This window comes from Mycetomoellerius zeteki, unplaced genomic scaffold, assembly GCF_001594055.1.
Source record: "Mycetomoellerius zeteki isolate Tzet28-1 unplaced genomic scaffold, Tzet1.0 scaffold31, whole genome shotgun sequence".
NCBI lineage: Eukaryota > Metazoa > Arthropoda > Insecta > Hymenoptera > Formicidae > Mycetomoellerius > Mycetomoellerius zeteki.
Window position 1 is genome coordinate 4,336,730 of NW_017257294.1, and position 21,715 is coordinate 4,358,444.

The 21,715-nt window shown below is 36.9% G+C and overlaps 1 protein-coding gene across 1 annotated transcript in view; it reads right to left on the reverse strand.

Annotated features, from left to right (window-relative positions):
- LOC108724622 (neurotrimin) overlaps positions 1 to 16,487 on the reverse strand; it is an 82,540-nt gene extending 66,053 nt beyond the window's left edge. Inside the window, exon 1 of the mRNA XM_018451074.1 lies at positions 16,409 to 16,487. Within this exon, the coding sequence (XP_018306576.1) occupies positions 16,409 to 16,481 (73 nt within the window). The 5' untranslated portion in view covers positions 16,482 to 16,487. The remainder of the gene's footprint in view (positions 1 to 16,408) is intronic.
- Between the last annotated feature and the right edge of the window lie 5,228 nt (positions 16,488 to 21,715).

Consider the following 21,715-nt stretch of genomic DNA (forward strand, 5'->3'; position numbering starts at 1 on the left):
TATAATGTAATCGTCAAGTCTCTCAATAAATGTAATCCGTGAACTTAGTAATTGATAATCATATTTATAATTTTTCGCTAAAGAAAGTCATCGATGCTAACTAAAAATTAATTAAAATTTTAAATGCAAATGTTCATTGAAGAGCAACGTCAACATTGAAATCTAGTCTCGCGTCAAATCAAGTCTATAGGATAATTTGTATATTTCTGCACTGAGAAAAATTTCTAATTGAAAATGAGAACGAACTAAAAGATTTTGATCATATTAATCAAAATTCTAATTATTTTACAATTAGAATTATAATAGGTTCAACCAGAAAATTTTGATTTGTCCATTTTCAACCGGAATTTCAATTAATGCGACTCTTTTTCCATTGTTTTAAGCCACTACGTATCTCGATTAAATAAAGAAGAAGTTTCAGAAGAACGTTCACAACATCGCAAGACGTGATTTTACGCACCAGGCTGCCTCAGGTAACTGGTAACGAATCACCGTAGGTGTGTACGACGCGTTATACAAGAGCAGATGTATTGCGGCCGACCGGGCCGACAGTCGCATGCTCACACAAAGGATCCCATTAGACGGCACGAGCACGCAGATCCTGCCCTTTGAACGTACGCAAATCAGTGACAAGTCGCGTACGAGCAGGCACTCGAGGAACGGACTCTGCTGCGGGTACATCAAGGCTCTAGACATGTCCAACGTTCCTATTCGCCAATCTCCTGGAAACGCTCGTCTTGCCCCCCCAAGAGAAACGACCGACGGTGACACGGTGAAAATGGGTTTTCGATCGCTTCGGCAAGCGAGCACGTGGCCCGCGCGACCTCGTAAGAACGAAGAATCCGCTGGAACAGATCTGCGTTAATGACCGACAAGTTTAATTGGCGGATAATAGGGACGATAACACACATACACACACACTACGCTGTTTCAGTTCGACACGTCTATTTCTACTTCGAGGAACACATCGGATTTCTTCATTTCTATAATAACGTTGATAATATTCGCGATTAAACGCGTGAAATCGACGATTTCGCTCCCCTGATGAATAATTTTTAATTCTGCATGAAGGATACTCCACATGACATGACACAGATAAAACATACCAATCTATTGGTATCAATCAATATTAAAAGGGTAACAATGATCAATCAAACGATTGATACCCAAAGGAATTCGTTTGTGTTATGGTGCAGGTTACTATAATATTAATTATTCGCGCGCGCCAGCATAAAAGCGTGGCAAATTCAGATTTGGAGCTGAACAAATGTCGCATTTATAGCAATGTTTGACAATTAACTGCGGCGGTTATACGCGAGAATGGTCGCTTTTCGTATAACAATGATATTCCAGAAATAAGTCACATACGTACCGCTTGAGAAATAATATGCCTCTAATTGATATACGTCCCTTTCATAAGAAGAGACATGAGATTCTCTGTAATGCAATCGAAGTTTAATTAAAGGATAATGACGTACAATATTGTTTAATGTAATTTCCATAAAAACAACAAGAGATAGGTTTATTATTTCTTAAAAGTGATTTTATCAAATGCGTTTAAACGTATTTTCGAGTGAATTTATTTAGTATTATGAGAAAATGATTACAAAGTTTATTTTGTATTTTATCTTTTAACTTGATAGACATTTCTACATATATAAAATATTTAAACAGGCAATTAAGTAAATCTGAAACTTTAGTGGGTAATTGGATAAATACTTAAGGGATATATATAAATTTCCCGAGGTAAATAAATCGTTTCACTTCATGGTAAATTGAAATCCGGCGGATATCGTCTGTTAATGCGGTGTCGCATAATATCCAGTCACGAAATTAGACTTTAAGGACGAGAACGTCGCTCTCGCAAGCCCAGAAATCTCGTTTCAAGAAAAAGTGGACGGTCTGTGACAGTGGAAAATGGGATTTCGATCGTTCGCGGGACACCAAGCTGCCGCTGAAGAACGAGCTGTGGCCAGCTGCGGTAGATCGTAAAGTAGAACGGGTGGACCAATCGGAATGAGAGAAGAAGACAAAGACCTTCTTCCCCCATGTAATATTAAGCCAGGATATTAAACGTCCACAACATTGAGGCGTTTTCCGGACGGACTTGTCCTTTTTTTCCAAAGAAATAAACGAAAGTCATATACATCAAGACACAGCACCGCCGTAGAATTTAGAGTGACCCGCTTCATGACGTAAGCTTCGTAACTTGTAGCAGGACAACACGATGAGAGGCCGTCTCGCGAGAATGGTATACGTAATCTTTAAAGGAGGGACTTCGTGAGACAATTTCTCATCTTCAAAGTAAGATGCGAAATAACCCTTTTAATGGTCTACTTTGACTGGATGATATAAACTCTCGGACAATCTCTGTATAAAAGGTACCGTCTGCTGTGTAAAGAATAACTGCCGATGCTTCACTTCTCTGTGAGTTTTACTGTTTTGAGTAGGGAAGGAGAGAAAGAAGAAAAACTAGAAAACGCAAAAAAAAAATCGGCCGCTCGGAACACTCGAGAATAAACTTCCGGAATCTTGCTAACGACCGCGACGCTTGGCGCGACTTTCAGTGGCGCGCGCGTCTCGATTTCCAAACGACGACGAAGGCGGCAGTCACGGATAACAGTTTTATACATACATGTATATATGGGTATACATGTATATACGTATCTACGGCACGTACGGCCAGGGATATCGCGGGGGATTAAATGGGGCGAGGATATCGTGAAGCCGGTCGGGCGAGATCGAAGAAAACGCCGGCTGCGATTATTTGCGAGAGACACCGTTCAGACTCGAGTGCCACATACATACGTATCTTCACAGAGAGAGGGAAATAAGAAAACCCGAGCGAGCGTTTCGGGGAGATAGCCGGTGAGTTTCATGACGATAATCAAATGGCACGGCGTACGGGAGGAGGCGATGCTGGAAATATATAGAGCATTGGCAGTGAAGGAAAAAGGGAACCGACTTTCCGGAATGTCGTAAAGTCGCGCGCGAGGCGTGCGAGAGTTAGGAGCGTAACGCGAAAAACGATTCGAGGAGTATCAAAGAGAAGTGAGTGAATCGAAGAATACGACAGAGAAACGAGTAGACTGGTTCACTGGTTGATGGAGGCATACACACGCACGCACACGTATTGAAATCTTTTGGGCAATCAGGTTTTTAAAGAATTAATCAGGGGGAAATCTTTTTTTCTTTCATTACCCACGCTTTGACACAAGAAAAAAAGATCTCGGGTTACTATGTAATCCGCTTTGCTTCGTTAATGAAAGTAACGGACCGTTAGTCCGTATTGTAGTCAGAGATAGAAAACGGAACGTAATCGATCGAGACGATGGCTTGTATACAGATGCGTTCAGACAAGCAAATGTGAGACTCAGTATTGGCAGTTCTCCGTTAATTTCCAAAGGAGACGTAATAATTTATTGGCCACAAAAGAAACTAATCTCATCGACGGTTAATTACGAATAGACGACAATAGACTGTCGTATCAAACATGTAATTTACATTAATGTCGTCGACGTTCTGTTAACCAGACGACAATAATTTTGCGGTAAACAACGGTCATCCGTGTTTCCTGCGACATGACCTCGATAGTTCCAAACACACACCTCAAATGAATTAATTTATAGTTTACAAAGGACAATCTATATGCAAACTAATAAAGCTCGAACTCTGTAGAATAATTATACTGAATTATTTAGTACCTATCGGTTTTTCAAAGTCACGCGGGAGAGTTATATTGAGATAGCTTTTAAAATTGTGAAGTACATAGAAGTGGACGATAATCTATTTATTATGTAACTATTAGGTCAGAACAAAAGTTCATAGTGCTACGAACTTCAAAATTCAAGCAGCTGTAACTTCGTTAAAAATGAACGAAATTTAAATTAAAAGAAAAGAGTTTTATAATTTAAAATTTATATTTTCAAAGTTAGTGTGTTTTTTGAGTTTCTGTGAGTTTGATAATTTTTACATATAGAAAACGACAAGCTGAACAAAATGAGTCTTCGTACTTTGTGAGCTTGTCAAGTGCCCAAAAAAATTTGCGAAAATTTTTGACTTTCTAATGTGAAAGCTTAAAGTTTTCTCTATAAAGTCTTTTTTTAAAATGTTTTAAAGTTTCCTCTATAAAGTCTTTTTTTTAAATGTTTCTAAGCTTTTTTGTTACTGAGTTTTTTCATGGATTAAATAAAAGAAGCATTTTGATTTTGATTGCTTATAACTCCGTTAATAATTATCGTACCGCAATTAAAAGAAGAGATTCTTAAAGTTGAAATTTTGCTCTATTGAATGATAGATAATTGCCAATTTTTAAAAAAAATATAAGACATATATATATATATCGTATAAATGAATTGGCACTTTTGTTTCGACCCAAAGTTTCTTCCGTTTATATAGATTCATCTAATTTGGGTTGCTGTAATTACATCAAAATATTACTATGAAACATATTCGTAAGCTTAATAGAGGAAAAACTAAAAAGTAGTAGTCTGTAGTAAAGGAATACTATTTCTTTAGAATAACTCGTTCATATAGTTAGAGATAATCACCAAAGTTAGAGATAATCCAGCTTGAATAGGAGACTTTGTATGAGCCACCTTATTCAGTTATCTCTCTGGATTAGCATTTATTTCTGGCCCTTAATAATAATCTGCATAGAAAAGTGTTTAAAAATGACAGGTACTGGTACTGGTCTCACCACAAAAACTTTCTTTTGTTCAGAAAATAAGGACTCCTATAAAAAGATGTTTATAAGCTATTTAAAAAAAAGGATATTGAATTGAATGGAAACCTTCTAAAAATGAAATAATTATTTTTAATATGAATAATAAAATTATTTTTAATATATATATATATATATAAATTATTCTCTTTTTTGCGAATATCAAGAATAATAAAAAGTTTTGCAATTATCTGATATAAGGATGTCTTTCGAAAAAGGAATCGGACAAGTAATTAAAAAGAATCGAAGACTCCAGCTGGCTCTCTATTACCGCCAACATTTCCCGTCACGTCGACAAGTACATTCGACGATTAGCCGCAGTGAAATATGATCGCGCCGGAAATTTACAGACAAGTGGAACAAAAATAAGCCAGGTGCGAGACCGTTTGCGAACGTCGGAGTGATAATCCGTAACGAAGTAGCCTGATACGGACAGCACGCGGCGCGAACGTAACGATTGTTCCAAGCGAGCGTAGAGTGTAGCTAGAGGAAAAGTTGCGACGGCATGCGGATAGACTAATTAATTGGGGTTAAATAACTGACTGTAAAATACTTGGCGTGTCGAGATTGCGCGCGCGCACGACCCCGCGAGAATCGGGAATGAGTTGGCGGGCAGCCTTGGTAGTAGCTGAGAGTTTAGCCCGAGTCGGGTGAACGACTACGGAGGGTAAGTAGGTACCTTTAATGAGGTTGATAATAGGTGGTTATATAGTCCTCCTTCCCCTCTTTGCCTTCTCTCTGTCTCGGCCCAATAGTTCGCTCACCGGTTTGTTCACCTTTCTTCCTGCCGTTACTCATTGATTTCGCGGTGCAGCAGGGTTAATCGGGAATTTCGTATTTCAGCGGGTTTTCAGCCTTCACTCGAGTTTAAACACTTGCCCAGGAAGAGTGCCGTTAATTGGATATCCCGATTTTACCTCTGCGGTACGCCGACACACTGGAGAACCACCTCACCGGGCGGCAAACGATTTCACTTCCACATAACGGTTCTGGGGAAGTGATAGCGATTCTACCGTGCGCCGTGATCGTGAACGAAGTCATTCCGTGCTCAAGATAATCTTCGATTCTGCCCAACTGTCGTTCGAAATTCTATGATCTGGGAACAGAGGAAGGAGGGGAGGCTGAGGATGAGGGCAGAAGGACAATAGAACTGGGTCGAGTAAACTCGGGAAGGACGCACGGTATAGCTTTGTTTAAATAGTCATCGTGTTTGGTTAAGCAATTATCGCAGACGCTTTTGCCCGCGACCCACTTGTAAAAACACTCTTCGCGCGCCAAGACTTTCTTAAGATGCGACACCGTGTCTGACACGCGCGCGTTAGGAATGAATAATCGAGTCTTCTTCATTCGCACGCCTGCCCTACGCGCAAAGGGTGTAATGCGCCGTGACTAAAGCGCGACGAGAGACTCATGTCGCGGAAGACGCGTAAACAGCGGCGGTAGTAGCGTTAAATGTTGAAGAAAACAAAGCCTCGCCCCGTCGTGTTGACTAGCACGAACAAATTCATTTGCAAACGGCACCGCGGGGCACGCGGTCATTAGGATCCGCGCGAATTGTCAAATCGATCGTAATGCAAGCATAAAGGCGAACTTCCCACTCGGAATCAACACAGATTCGGCAAGTTCGAGTTCCATGCTGGAGCAACAACAATTTGAGAATAATTCACCGACGACGAGGATACAATCCAAGTTCGTTCGAGCATAAATGTGCGGCGTTAGCCGTCGTGAAAGTTGTCCGCATCTCGATCATCTCACGAACGTCACGTATTCAAGGCATGCAAACGTCGACACAGAGAACGGAATGTAGGCGAATTTTTGTATTGACACTGAAAGAACCGTAAAGATGCGCATCGGTTACGCGTGTACTGTTCTATCACCCGTATCCGAAAAATCCAAACTATGTAAAAAAAAAATCGAGTGATCCGGATCACGATCGTGCGCGCTTTCGAAAGCTATCGCGATCACGTGCCCGTCTCGGTCGGTGGTCGAGCGCGCGTGTGGATCTTTCATAACTCGGTTTTGTGATTTATTGCGACCTCGGTGATTTTTCATCGAGCAGCCTACGAAATAAAGTGATTGATTGCGTGCGAGAAGGAGCGATGGTAAAAGCGGCTGACCAAGGGAGAGAGAGAGAGAGAGAGAGAGAGAGAAAGAGTAGAGATATATTTGTCAAGATCTCACTCTGGGTGGATCGTTAATTTACGATTGTTAATTCGCGAAAGAGTTACCACGCTGCGGGAACAGCGAAGATGAGTTCAGTTCGGACAAGCAATAAATTTGCGTGATATACGATGTAGTTATTACTGTTTTGTTAATCAGCAGTAAGGGTCGTAGTTACAATCGCTTCGCTTTGCTGTTAATGAGTTAACAGCAAACATTGAATAAAGCAGAGGAAAATATAGCTGTTGTACATGAATAATATAATTAAGAAAAGAAGACCGTATTTGATCAAAGCGGATCTTGGTGCCTAATAATAATAGATATTTTTACATAAATCTTATAATTTTTAGTTCAAGCAAACTGCAGCGTGCCGATTATTTGTCGGTCTTAAAACGGTTCTAAACTGAATAAACAATTTTTATATGCATTCTTTAAGTACTTGTTCGCTAGCATGTGACATATTGCATAATTTAACAATTTGTTTTTCTCAGTCTTTATTTTTAGATATAATTTAAGAAATATATTTAATCTTATTGGGTAAGAGAAGTTCAGTCTTCGTGTACTTATGACATGAAAGATATTTACTATATAGAATTAAATCGCGTTTGTGAGAGGATTTTGTTAAGATAATAAGATTCAGACAACATAAACAATACAATTTATTTTAAAAATATCTGTTAACTCAGAATACTTCTTTTTGTAGTTAATTTTAATCATCACTATAAAATATAATAACAATAAGAATCGTGAAACTAGTTATTTAAAGTAAACATTTGCATTTGCAATATTAGTAAACACAAAAAGTTATGTATAATAAATAAAAAAACTATCGCACTTGCTTTCATAATAAATATAACTCTGAACAATTTTAAAATAAATGTTTTGCTCGACAAAAGTATTATAATGTTAATAACTTTTATATAATAGTTTTTATTTTTACAATTGCATATATATGGGAACATTCATAGACTTTTTCAAACTAAATAAATTATTTGTATAAAAATATTTTTTATTTTTGAAGATAAATTGTATTTTATCGCTCAATATTAAATTCATGTTTTCTAAAAAAATAACAATAAAAAAAAACAACATTCAAATTTGGCTTCTTAAAATATTATTTTCAAAATACGATCTATTTTTAAAATGATTTATTAATCAAATCGTTACAGATTTAATGTATGAAGTAACTTGGGATAAATCTGCTATAAAAGAAAACATTAAAATTTAATACTAAAGTATCAAGAATAATCATCAAGACGACAATAATGTAATTAGTGTAACTTAGACAAAGTGTAACTAGTGTTTTTTTTATAGATTAGTCATTTCTCTGACATGAAAGCCGTATATGTGTAGGAAATGAAACAACGATACAATTACATCAAAATTATGAAGCGACATTATGTTGTAGGCCGACGATGAAAATATGGCAGTGATAAATGTTCCTTTTTTTCTTCGACGAACGTCGTTAGCGTTACCGTACGATTTATCATTGGTAATTAGCTATGAAATTTTTGCAACGCGCGAGTGCTTAACATGATGTAAAGAGTATGAAGAATTACACACGTAACCCAGAACATGACATTGAAAAAATGGATAAGAGGAAAGATACGGCAAAGAAATTCTACCACATTAAGCTTGTAAGCAATCAGGTTGCAGTTAACGTCATAATATATCTGTCATATTTGTTAAAGGAAAATCAGAAATTCGCAAGTCAGCACAAGAAGTCATATTGACTTTTGAATTGATTTTAAACGTAAAATTTCGTGTTTTTTTTTACACATTTTGATTTAACCTTTTCTCTGTATACAGAGATGCAAACACACCCCAGGCTAATAAAATAAATTAAATTTTAAAATTGTTTTATATCTATCTTCTCAAAAATCAATACAATTTCACAAAGATTTACATAGCCAAAGTTTTCTCTCTATATTTTGCATTTTTCCGAACATGGGGTGTAATTACATACCTGTACACGGTTAACGTTAAAATATTTGTACATAGAGAAAAGGTTAAACATTCTGATTTGATTCCGTTTATCTTTATGTCTAGCGTTTCAAATAAATACATGTATCTATATGTATATTAAAAATCGCTATATTAATTTTGTGATATCATATTTCTAAAATATTTAAATAAATGTTGCAGAAACATTTTTCCAAATTTTTCATGATAAAAAGCCCTTATATCAATCAACCTGCTCTAAAGATATTAATTATTTTATCTAAGGAAAAAAAGCATAAAAAATATATTTCGATATCTTATTAAAAACGTTATTTAAGTATTTAAATAGACGTTTAAAGAATACGTTTAATAAAATTATTCAATAGTCATGGTCTATATACATAAGTTAATTTGTAACATTTTATGCATGTATGCCAGGTAAATCGATATGTATAACGCGGACATATATTGCATCGATCGAGATTAATAAGCATATTAAAAGTGTACGGTAGACAGATGCGTGTAGTTTAACAAAATATGAGAAATACGATAGGTATATATGATTCATGTCAATGAGAAGTTAATGAGAAATATAATACATGAGATTAATACAAAGACATATATGTATACATATGTATATCCGAATTGACATATTGTTACAATAAATAAACATCGTTACGAAGATATGATAAAATTGATGATCGCGATAACAGGGATTCGTAAAGGTCGCGGAACCGTAAAATTGAATTAAAATCGATGACAACGATTCGCTTCGCCAGATTCCCAATAATGTTACTGTTAATACGTTGTGCATTATTTTCGTCTGTCTGATGAAATGATTCAATTTCGTCATGTTCCTCGGCGCGTGAGTCGATCGTAGGAGACAAGCATGCAACCGCACGTGCACAACGGTCGTTTGCGTGACAATTAGAAGGAGACAAATGCAAAGAGTCAATACCGGAGGAGCACACGAGTGCGTGTAATTCATTTTGCCGTCGTCGTCATCGTCGAAAAGCACGCATCGCGACACACAGGCAGATCCGCCGCTGCGGAGAAGTTAAAAGGTCGTTAGTTGAATTCGCGGCAGCGAACTCAAAACGTTGCCATAATTTACCCGGTCGTATCCCACTCGACCCCGTCGTGAGATCGTATCACCTCGCAGGTGTCTAGCCTGCATTCTCGCGAAGGGACATGCACATGCAAGCACGGAAACGCTGTTTAACAATTCCATTCTTGCCGCGAGAAAACGTTTCGCTTAACCCCCCGTCGGTTCTCTGTGAGGCCAACTCCCACGTGAGTTTATGGAGGAGAGTAAGTCTTCAATTCTCGCGCTCGCATACCGCGCTGTTTATACCTGTATACCTAGCTAATTTTTGTCCCACAATATCCCTATAAAGGAAGAAATTTCTTTAGAGACATTTCTCAGTAGAAATGGATTTTTCTATATTCAAATCTAAGTATGATTAAAAGGTATATTGAATACAAATTAATTAATCAGTTTCGAATAATAGTTATAAATAAAAAATAACAATTTTTATATTTCTAATATTATTTATGCCGATCTAAAAACGCGAATGAAAAAAATCTGTTAAAATTAAAAGTTGACGTTAAAAATTAATTTTACAATGAGCTTGGTAACGTCATTATATTAAAGGAGCATAAAAGGAGCAGAATATTACATCGACCAATGGCTTATTTAAGTCATTAGAAATGTAAGCGCACTCGTATGATGCACCTACGCTTAGAGCGCGAAAGAAATTAATTTCGCGATGGCATCGAGCTAATTGTGAATTGTACTTTGAAGTCGCCTTCGATATATCACTAGGCTCCGAATGCATAAACGTATCGCTGCTTTCTATCCTAATGAGTTTCCCGGCCACTGTATATTTTACCGTTGCATTGTGCCTACATTCTTAGCACATACATTTACGAAACATTTGAAAAATGTATGAGAATTCGTATTAGAATGTTAGTATCTTTAATGGTTGACTTTATACTATTATTTACAAAACCGTACGCGGAAAGAACAATTTTGCTGAAGCGTTCAAATATTTCAGGAAGATCATTCGTAGCTAGATACAATTAGCTAGATATGGTACAAATAGAAACAACTGATTATTAGAATATTAAAATCTGCAGCATTGTTGTCCAGCACTCAATAAATTATTTTCGGATCTGTATCTAGTTAGTGTACATTTTTAGATACTTCATTAAAGCTGTTCTTTCCATATGGCTATGCTTAATTTGATGCATGAAATTCTGTATACGTAAAAGCTCTAAAACGTATAGGATTCAAGAAGTTCACATATTACTCTGCAATTTGAATAAAACTTCACTTAATAATAGCATTAAAATATGATAAGTCGCAAAAGTTAAGCAGCTTCAAAAATAATACCGCGCTCGCGCGCGCGCGAAAAGTACCTCACTCAACTTTAATGACGAGCTAGACGAGGATAAAATAATTAAAAGGCTTTATACGCCAAAACTTCTTGTTGAAATTTAAGATAAACTTTTATAGTCCCATAATAAAAATAATATTTCAGTATACATATTAATTTTTTTTTTAATATTTCACGAAATGTCACGTTACTTTCTGACAAGCGAAAACATCTCATAAAGCTTAAACTGGATTATTTTTTATGTCGGCAAGTTAAGAATATATTCTGTACGTATTTATAATATATTCAATCCTAATAGTGCATTCGTAGTCGTAAATGAAAAGGGTGGAAAACACGTTTTAATATTAAAAGTAGGAGAAACATAACTTGAAGCTTATCGTCGTCTTTAGAAAGTGCTTCAATCGTAAGCGAATAGCGTTGATGCACTTTGGTGCAGTGGACCGCGCGCACGTGTCATTATACATTCCTCTTTGCTCATGCCAAAGGTGGATGTACGAGAAATAGCGATGCGTGGAACGGAAAAAACAAAACTGAGAACCGCACACGTACTGAAGATAGGATGTGCAAAAGCGTATTTATATATATATATATATATATGTGCTGGCTGCGCGCATATTTATCTAACGTACGCGTTCGTATTTCGTTACTACGGAGATTTCGGAGCACGAGGCACGGAATTGCCAGTTTAATACCGATTCTGCGTGCAAATACACACTCGGGGATGTGTCGACGGTGGTTTGCTGTTTGCGAATTAGGTGCAATCAAATGCAAAATCACACTGGCAAATATTACACGATTTACCAATCACAGATTCCTACAATTAATTGCTCGACGCGATACGTTATTAGCAAAGATTGTTTCACTGTGTTGAGAAAATTTGCAGAAACCCTTGAAGATATCATAATTATACACATCTCGAGATTGAATTTTATCATATCTCCGTTACTTCGTAATAAAGACATTTTTGTTAAGATTATTCATTGATATCGCTGCTGTATTTAATGAATTATTATATTTCATACGCGATGCACAAAAATATAAGCAAACAGATAAAAAATTAATAAATATACGGTTTATACTCATACTTGTCTTTTAGATAAATATCTCTTTACTTATACTTTAATTGAACTTTTCTTGTAATAAAAAATATGTTGAACATAAAATATGTTGCAACATTGATATAACTTTTTAATTTTCAATATTAAAAGTTTATAATTAAGTTTCAAATTAAATTATTTGCTCAATTAAATGATTAGATCAAAAATTAATCAAAAAGTGAAGTTTTTGAAATCTCTTTGTAAGATATTTATTTAATTGAAGTAGTTATTAAGATATTGAATTTCTATATAAATAATCTTTTATTAGATAGTATAGTTTTAGTAATAAAAATGATTTTAGAAGTCTCATTAAAAAGACTCATTAAGAAGTCAATTACAGTTAATGTAGTAGAAACTATAGCGCGTATTAATCAAAGCAGTGGTAGTAAAAGAAAAAAGTTACAGCTGTGTGTGTAAGTCGTTTCCAGTGTGAATAAAATACAGCCCGTGCGTCAATCATGCGCCGTCAGCCATCATCCCAAAATAGGAAATGTACGATAATTGTTCCGCTCGTTCGAGTTATGTACTTAACAAATCAAATTGCTTCTTCGGTGAATTGACGTTCAGCCTTTAAGGAGCACTTATTTCAGCTATTAATTTAATCACTCCTTTATCGAATTACTCGTTGCGTATATCGGGAGTTACGATGAAGTATCACATTATACTTGTACAATTAATATAGACTATGAATAAAAGTGATATAATAACCGGTTAAATACACGTAATGTCGCTCGTTAAACATAATCGTGATAAATATGATCACGGAAAAGCCTGTAGAGTTATCAGATAATTTGTTTATATTATCATTTGTTTATATTATTTTTTTTTGCAAAAACACAATACAAAAGATATTTCTCATATCCTGACTTTAAATTTTAAATGATAGCACGCCGTAAACACATTCATCTAAAATAGCAACGACAGTATAGGCCAGATGAATAACATGACACTACATGAATAGTAAACATGATACGACTTAAAAAGATACTTTGAAAAAAGTATTGTTATTTGCAAGTAAGTATAGTTTTGCGAGTAATTTATACCGTTTTATTAATCAAAACAGTTCGCATATAATGAAATTTGAATAGCATGGTTATTGTGTGAAGACATACAAATAACAAATTTAATTTTACAGTAGAGCCAGAACATTTTTTTTGCTTTTCTGATTGTTTAAACTCTCAGTCCTTTTAATAATTTTGTTTCATCCATTAATCCTCTGTAATGTACAGTTACAAGAACAAAATATTATTAACACATAAATAATAATTTTCATGATAAGGAAATAAAATAGAAACTAATTCTCTCTCTCTCTCTCTCTCTCTCTCTCTCTTACATATTAATACAATTAATAAATCTTACATTTATTAGTATAATTAAAGTTTATATATATATAAAATATATACATATATACAAGGTGTAACTGAAATAACGCCCACTAATTATATAGTGCTATTCCTAATAAAAAACTGAGACGAGAAAAGTCCGGTACCATTTTTTTTGCAATTTTTGCAATATTTTTTTTTATTACCCAATGAGCAAAATGTCTAAAATTGACATATAAGACAGCTTTAAGATATCTTTGAGAGTTCTCTAAGAAAAATCTTCAAAATATTTCACAAAGAACACAGAAAGATATCTCAAAATTGTCTTATATATCGATTTTATCCGTTTATTTGGCAATATTTAGAAATTAATATCTCGTTAACCATTCCAAAAATTGTAAAATGGTACAGGACATTTCGACTTAGTTTTTTTTTTTATTAAGAATAGCACTATATATAGAGAATTTTTTCTTAGAATTTACCCCGAAAATATAATAGTCATGGGACAATATTGTATTTCGAAGAATTTTAATGTAAATCTCTCTCATTCATTAATAAAACCACAATAAAGTATAAAATAAGTTTGATTAATTTTATTGAAGTGCATGGTAAAAATTTTTTAAATGTCGTATTGTACCACAACTACCACATTTTCAGGGTAAATTTTAAAAGAAAATTCTCTCCATGTATGATTAGTGAACATTATTTCAATTACACTCTGTATATTTTTGTAAAATAGTATATTTTAAGTGAGGCAAATGATATTTTTAATCATTTAAATTAAGTTTTACCAAATAAATCAGGTTATAACACTTTCAAAGATATATAAATTTAATTAAATGTCGGACAATCTATCTAAAAACGTATTAAAAATAGATAGCAAATAGTCGAGAGCGTTCAAAGATGTTGGATAATACATATTCACGCAAATAGCACTCGAAAAACCGTGCTAATTTACAAAATGCATGAAATATATTCGGAACCAGACTGTCTGTTCTATTCGTGCGAGATAAAAAATTCCATGTCGGCGCGTCATGCATGAATTAGGACTGTAACAATTGTAAAAATTGTAAGTCACGATTTCTAGCACGCGCGGCTTTCACCGATACCTCTTTGCAAGAGGCATTCCGGCGTATGTAACTCACGTGACGACTAGATTAAGCGAGCGAGTGTTTATTACAGCCTTATCGAGGTGCATATCGAAGTGACGCGACTCGAGAACGCGGATTAAAAACCATCAAATCTCTCCTTTCAATCGGGTGTCGAGCGGGATTCGCAACTAATGCGGGACTAATTCGGGCGGTAAGAGGCGGGCAATTACGAACGGGTGAAGTCAAGTGGATTTACGGAGCCTTCGGTCGACGGCGTGATAATTCGACGTTAAGTCATTAGCCCCGCACGATTACAGCGCAGGGCGCGTTATAATGGCGCCGGCGTATTTCACTGGCACCTAATCCCGCTGGCGTACCACGTGCCGACGCGTGGCGGTGTCACGCCGTGTCCGGAAATCTCGCGATTACCTCCCTTTCTGCCGTTTGTCTCGGCATCGCGAGACGTACGAATAATCGCGCTTGGGGCGTGAATAAACGGAACGATCACCGGGGCAAGATCTACGAAGGTGTCCCGTCCGACGGGCTAAAGAACCCATTTCCCAGCCGACTGGCCGAGAAAGAGAGAGTAATTATTATCACGCGAAAGGATAAGGCGGAGTTTGCTGGACTAACTTCCGCTGTGATAATTTATACTTGCCACGATTCGCTATAGGACGATTGCAGCGGGTGGTTGGCGCGGCCAACAGAAAGGAAATGGAAAAGAAGAAGGACCGACGTGTACGCTAAAAAAAAAAACAAAACAGATAGTGAGATGGCACAACGCCGAACTTATGAGTTCCCATTTACATGAAATTTTGCGTTTATCGTTTACGACAAATACTAGCTGGTTAAGAGATGACCGTCCGAGATTTCAATCGATGTGAGGAAAACTTTAGAAATCGGGAGACTTTTCGTTCCATCAGTAATGTTGATTTGAAAGATCAATGCCAATAACAATGAAGAAAATTGAGCGAGAAGCCTCGACTGTTTGTGGTTCTGGGCTCATCGCAGAGAATTTTACGATCGGACAGCGTATCCCACAATCACGATCAACGGAATAACGTAAATTCGCTTTGCGATACCCTATTATGATCGTACCCGCGGGATCGGAGCAGAGCTCCTGGCGACGAAGCGACGCGACGCGACGCTACTCGAAGCGATGCGGTGGGATAGGTGACTCGATCGTGGCCAATCTCGTTCGCTTAAATTACGACCGGCTCGTAATCACCTACTGACTTTTATCATCCACGTAATAAACAAACCGCGATCGTAAAAGCCAACCGTAAAATTCTCTCGAAGGAAAGACCCTCGAAGGAAAAAAAGAGAGAGAGGAACAGAAAAGGAGAAAAAGAGCGCGCGGTTAAATACGCAGACCTCGTGCAGAAAAGTCGTAAAAACGATGCAATGAGTCACCCTTTTTTTCCCCCTCTCTTACGACGATCTCAATCATAAGAACTCTTCGATCGCGAACGATGGTCAACCGCGACGGTTTTTGTGTCTTAGTGAAGGGGGGTCGCAAATTACGATCGCAGCAGCAATCGGGGGCTAAGATGGAATTCATGGGGAGGGGAATGTATGTTGCATAATTGCATAAAGTGCGTAACGCTGTTCGGATCGTGCAGAGCGGTGCGGGAAAGTTGTGCGTCTGCCGGGGTTGCTCGGTGAATTATTTTACCTGATGACGGATCGTTCAGCGCGGATACCCATGTCGCGACGCAGAACACCGGGATCGCGAGAACGGGGAGCATGTTGCTACGTCGACGACGCGGCTACGTCAACTGAGGAGTAAAACGCCGGGCGCCGCGACGCTTACCGCCGCGACGCGGTTCCGCTTTGCCGCCAACCACGCGGGCGCCTGCGTGCTGCATCGTGCCGTGCGTCCGCGACTTACGCGGCTCGTCGTCCGGGCTACGACGAGACGCGAAGATATCTCTGTTTACCATCGAGCACGATTCAAAGCGAGAGCGCGACGAAGCGCAAACGCGATGCAATTGCGTTTTACGCATACACTTGTTCGGCGAAGGGGAGAATTGTACGTGCAGTCATATACGCGGGATCCATCGAAATGCAAGAAGCACGATCTCGTTATTACTTTCTTCAAGAACTTTGAAAGATATTGAGACTTTCTCAAATCGGAAACATCTACTTACCTTTTTCTAAGATATATATGCATGTTGAGAATATTTTTATTATCGTAACCTATAATAATTTTGAAAAGAATTTGCTCACGTATTTCAAAGCGATACAGTTGAGCCTCTTATTTTCAGAAGACGAACTAATTGAACTCATAAAATAAAAGATAGAAATATTTCGTATGATCATAAATATATTCTATATCAGTTGACTCTTACGAGACTGTTTCACGGAAAAAATTTAAACGGTCTTTTTAAATAAAATATCTATTTAAATACTTAATATCAATTCAAACTAAATATAGCTAGAGTTAAAATTTTACTTGTTCTTTTTATCGTTTTCCTTATAAATTAGGAATTAATAAATTATCTTTTCTTACAAAATAGAGTTTTTAACTATTAATAAATTAATTAAGACTGTTAATGCATTTGTGATTAATACCAAATTTATTTTTTCCTAATTTGTATAAAGACATACGCAAGAAACAAAACTTGTCTAATTGTAAATCTACTCTGATTAACGAGGACGCCTGTCGAAAAAGCCGAGAAAAGCGAGTTTGCAGGTAATTACTTTCGCAATAATTACATTGCCTTGTAATCATTCTAATGATCTTATTTCGTTCTGCATCTGCTTTTTATTTAGCACGGATGAATTTTAAAACATTTTGATATATTCATTCCACGACGGATTTCAATTATCGCTTTCAATACATTTATTAAATTTTAATTAATTAGGAACCTTCGGGTACATTTGTACATTTTCCACAGTTATGAAGTATTACTGTTCTTACCGAATGTACGTATATCCCCTACTTTTAATTATCAATATCGTTGACAGTTATTGGAAAACCGACAAATAAGCTATTTCTGTTAGCCTAGTGATAGCGACGACTTCTAACTTCAAACATTCGATAAACAGACTGTTTGAAATAAGTCTATCATTTAGGAGAGAATGAGAGAACTCTCTGTGAATACCTAAGGGAAAAGGTAACTAAGGCCGATGATAATTATTTATCAAATGGTAGAAGCCTTCATTCAAAGGGTATTTCAGTTATCTAACTTTAAATAATTAATATATATATTTCATTTTTATCACCAATATGAACGTTAATTTCAAACAAAAAAACATTTTTACTGTTCAGAATTATATATACCGTCGCCACGCGAGGCAATGCCGAATCGGTTTTATTTTTTGTTTCAAATTACAGTTTATATTAATAATACATATAGATGTTAATTATCGTAATTTAAAGTCAAATATTCTTTGCATAAAGACTCTTATAATTGATAAATAATCAGTTTTATTTAACTTTTCGCTTAGGTATTTGTAATTCCTCCATTCTTCTCTACATAAACTTATCAAAAACATGTAATGGTATTTACCTAAATAGCATGTGCGTTCTGTATTCACATGTTATGGTACAACACTAAGCGTATATCAGACTGTCACTGAATGTGAAAAATAAGAGGTTATCACTACTTTAATATACTGCAATAATATCGTTTGCGTGTGCATTGTTTGCAATTCCTCGGATCTCTCCTACGTGTAGTGTTATCTACGGTGAATTAAGAAATCGTTATAAAACTCTGACTGTACTATCAAAAAGACTACAAAGCAACGATTGATGAAGTACAAAGCAGTTTATCGACGCATTGTTACGGAAAACAATCATTTGTTTTCGCTGCTTCTCGTAACTTTCTATGCTTCGATGCATCAGCGAATTGTATTCACTTTATCACCCGTAGCGTGATACATACGCAATATTGCTTTTTTTTTCATGTCCATATAGTTTTTTGTCACCATTTTTGCCGGGTCGGTTCACGATGCACGCTCATGCAGCAAAAATCTCCTCGCGAAGTTCCCATGCGTTCGATCGTGGCAGAAAATTTTTGTTTTTGCATGATTGCATGTAGCTGCAAGTTCCGATACACGCGATGGTGTTTTATCTACGCGAGAAATGGATCAACAAGCGCTAAATAGTAAATAAACATCGAAAACGAGCAGGACACCTTGCGGCATGGAGAGCGTAGCCCTCCCTGCAATCCCTATCAACGATTTATCCCTCGAAGAATCGCGATGGAAGTGGCTCGCGTGATAATTCATGCTCGCCGCGGATACTATTTCGAGCACGCGTGCCACTTGATTCCCGTAGGTATACGGATCTGGCGGGAGCGCGCCGAGAAACTCTTTCTTCTGTTTCTCTCGAACGTGGCTTGAGAAAATATTTCATTCGTGAGTCTAACAAGATTGAAATTTTCAATTTGATGTTGCGCGAGTACTCGACGGGAATTTCATCCATAACGTAATTTGCGCGCAGTAATTTTCGCATGGAAAAAGTCGTTTTATGGACGCGCGTAGGACGAAAGAATAATTAATGTGCATACATAGAGATATATATATATATATATAATAAAGTATATATGTATGTATATACTTTGCTTGTAACGTCATCATTTAAAATATTTAGCTGTTTATATTAAGTATCTTCGATATCCGGGATATCGAAGATTTTTTTTAAATAAATATTTATAAGCTGTGTTACGAATAGCTATGTGTCGATTTTGTATCAAAAATGATCAGGAGCTAGTCAATTCTTCTGACAAAGACATGCGATGTAAGAACGTGCGATCGAGTCACTTTGCGTGTCAGTGATTTCATTGTAAAAGCAACTTTACCTTCATGATCTTGGCACCGCGTGCCACGACTCGTGAGACACGCCATACCATCATTAATGCTCCATAATGCATTATTTTATTCGCATGATCGCGTACACGCGTTGACTCGTCACTTCGGAACGAATAACCAGTATAATCTGAAGTTTACGAAAGTACTTTGTGAAAATATCCTTCCCCATTATTTACATTCCCCATTGTTGAGATCGTATTTGCTTTACTTTATAACGCGTCATGTCTGAAATATTACAATTTGACTATATTACAGTTTGATATCACGTTCCGCAAACTGTCATTAAATGAGAAATATCGCTACATTCCGAATGAGAGTGTTAAAAATCTACGTCATAAATCATCTAAATTGCAATAATTTAAATAATCTGCGGCCTAATTATATTTTCCCTGACAGCGGAATACATGTGTTCAATCATTTGAGTGTTATCGGAACGGTGAAGTTTGATCTTCCATTCGAGCCCCTATCCGTTCCTCTTTCCGATTATTCCGGAAAACCAGGTTGCAATGAGTGTGACCGAACTCATTCGGGCGCAATTGTCGCGTGCACCCTTGTACTAGGTACTCCATCGCGGCTACATGCCGGGCGAGCGGCAGATGGAAGCGGATATATTTGCGCCAATCGTCGAGGCAGCAACGATCGATGCGGAACGGCCGAGGATCGATTTCAATTTAGCGACCGTTTAACCGTGCACGCTCGTGGCTAACGAGCTTTCGAAAGTCGTAGATATCCGACAAGTTGGCCTACGGGGCCAGTCTCGCCGCGGCTCACAACCACCCGCCAGAAACTTACCGCAGTCAGGCGGCGTAAGTACCCGCGAGCATACATGTAACATGACACCGTTAACTCCCTTAACACCGTACTTGCACCGTACAGATATTACACAGGCTCATGGACACGCGCGCGGTTTCACCCGGCAGACGTTTATGTGGCGCCTGGGATCGTAGTGGTAGGCATTGTTAACGTCTGAAAAGGATAAGAACGGCGCGAGCGATGGAGGCCGGCTGACGGACTGTTTTACTGCTTTTCCAGCGCGCTGCAATGGAGGAGTCGATGGGGATGGCGTGTGGTTCCCATTGTGGAGATTAGAGAGACCGGCATATGCACCTGAGGAACGGATTTACGTTCGGCAGCTAAATTACACATTACGCCGCTTTCTTTCTGCGAATCGCTTTCGTGCAAGAGAAAGTTTCTTTTTTTCGTTAATATTTCTTGAAGGATCGATGTCACTGTAATAGAATGTAAGCACAGAAGCGGATCGAATATTGCGTCGCTTTCAATCGTTTGTATGAGAACTGTTTTAAAAATACATGAAAATATTGAATTCTGAATTGATTAATCGGACTGTCCGTTATAATGAAATAAGAGTACAGTTCGCACGATGAAAAGTGACAATGTGTGAAATTTTTATTGCTTCTGAACAAAATTATGATCTTCGTTTGTTATATATGGCATTAAATTACAGTTAATGAGTTAGTCTCGAATACATTTAATTAATTATTGTGGTTTTCTGGACCATAAAGACATCTAAAATATATTTGCAGAAGATTGTCAAAGACTTTCTTATAACACAGAGGTTTTGTAGTAACGTCTTTAATTAATTCCTTCCAGTTAAAGAAAATTTTCACAAACAGTCTACAAAGGATTGCAACAATGGGATCTCCGTTTCTCTCTCTTTCGAGACATTCTAATAAGCACGTTTTCATTATAATATTTGTACGACATAAAAGATTGGGTTCAATAAATAATGTACACCCCTGTTAGAAAACCATTTTATTTATTTACGTATATATAACATCTCTTTTCAGATAGTATAGAACAATTTAAAAATATCGTTGTACAGGCACGCGTTTTTGGACGCTGCAGTATGCGCGAGCAAAGCTGCAGTTTCGAGATTTTACAAATCAGATTTTACAATCACATCCCTGTTATAATCTTACCCTGCCCTAAGTTGAGCATAACAAATGCAATTACGATCGCACTAGAAGTAATGTGCAACGTCGAATTTTCGTAAACATTTATACAATTTCATTGGATTCTCGTCATTCATGACGCCGAGATAATCGTAACTGTTGTGCAATAAAATGAAACAAACGTTTCGCAGTGACAAAATAAAATACATTCGAGAAAATAAATTCTATCGATGTATATCTCGTGGTTATTT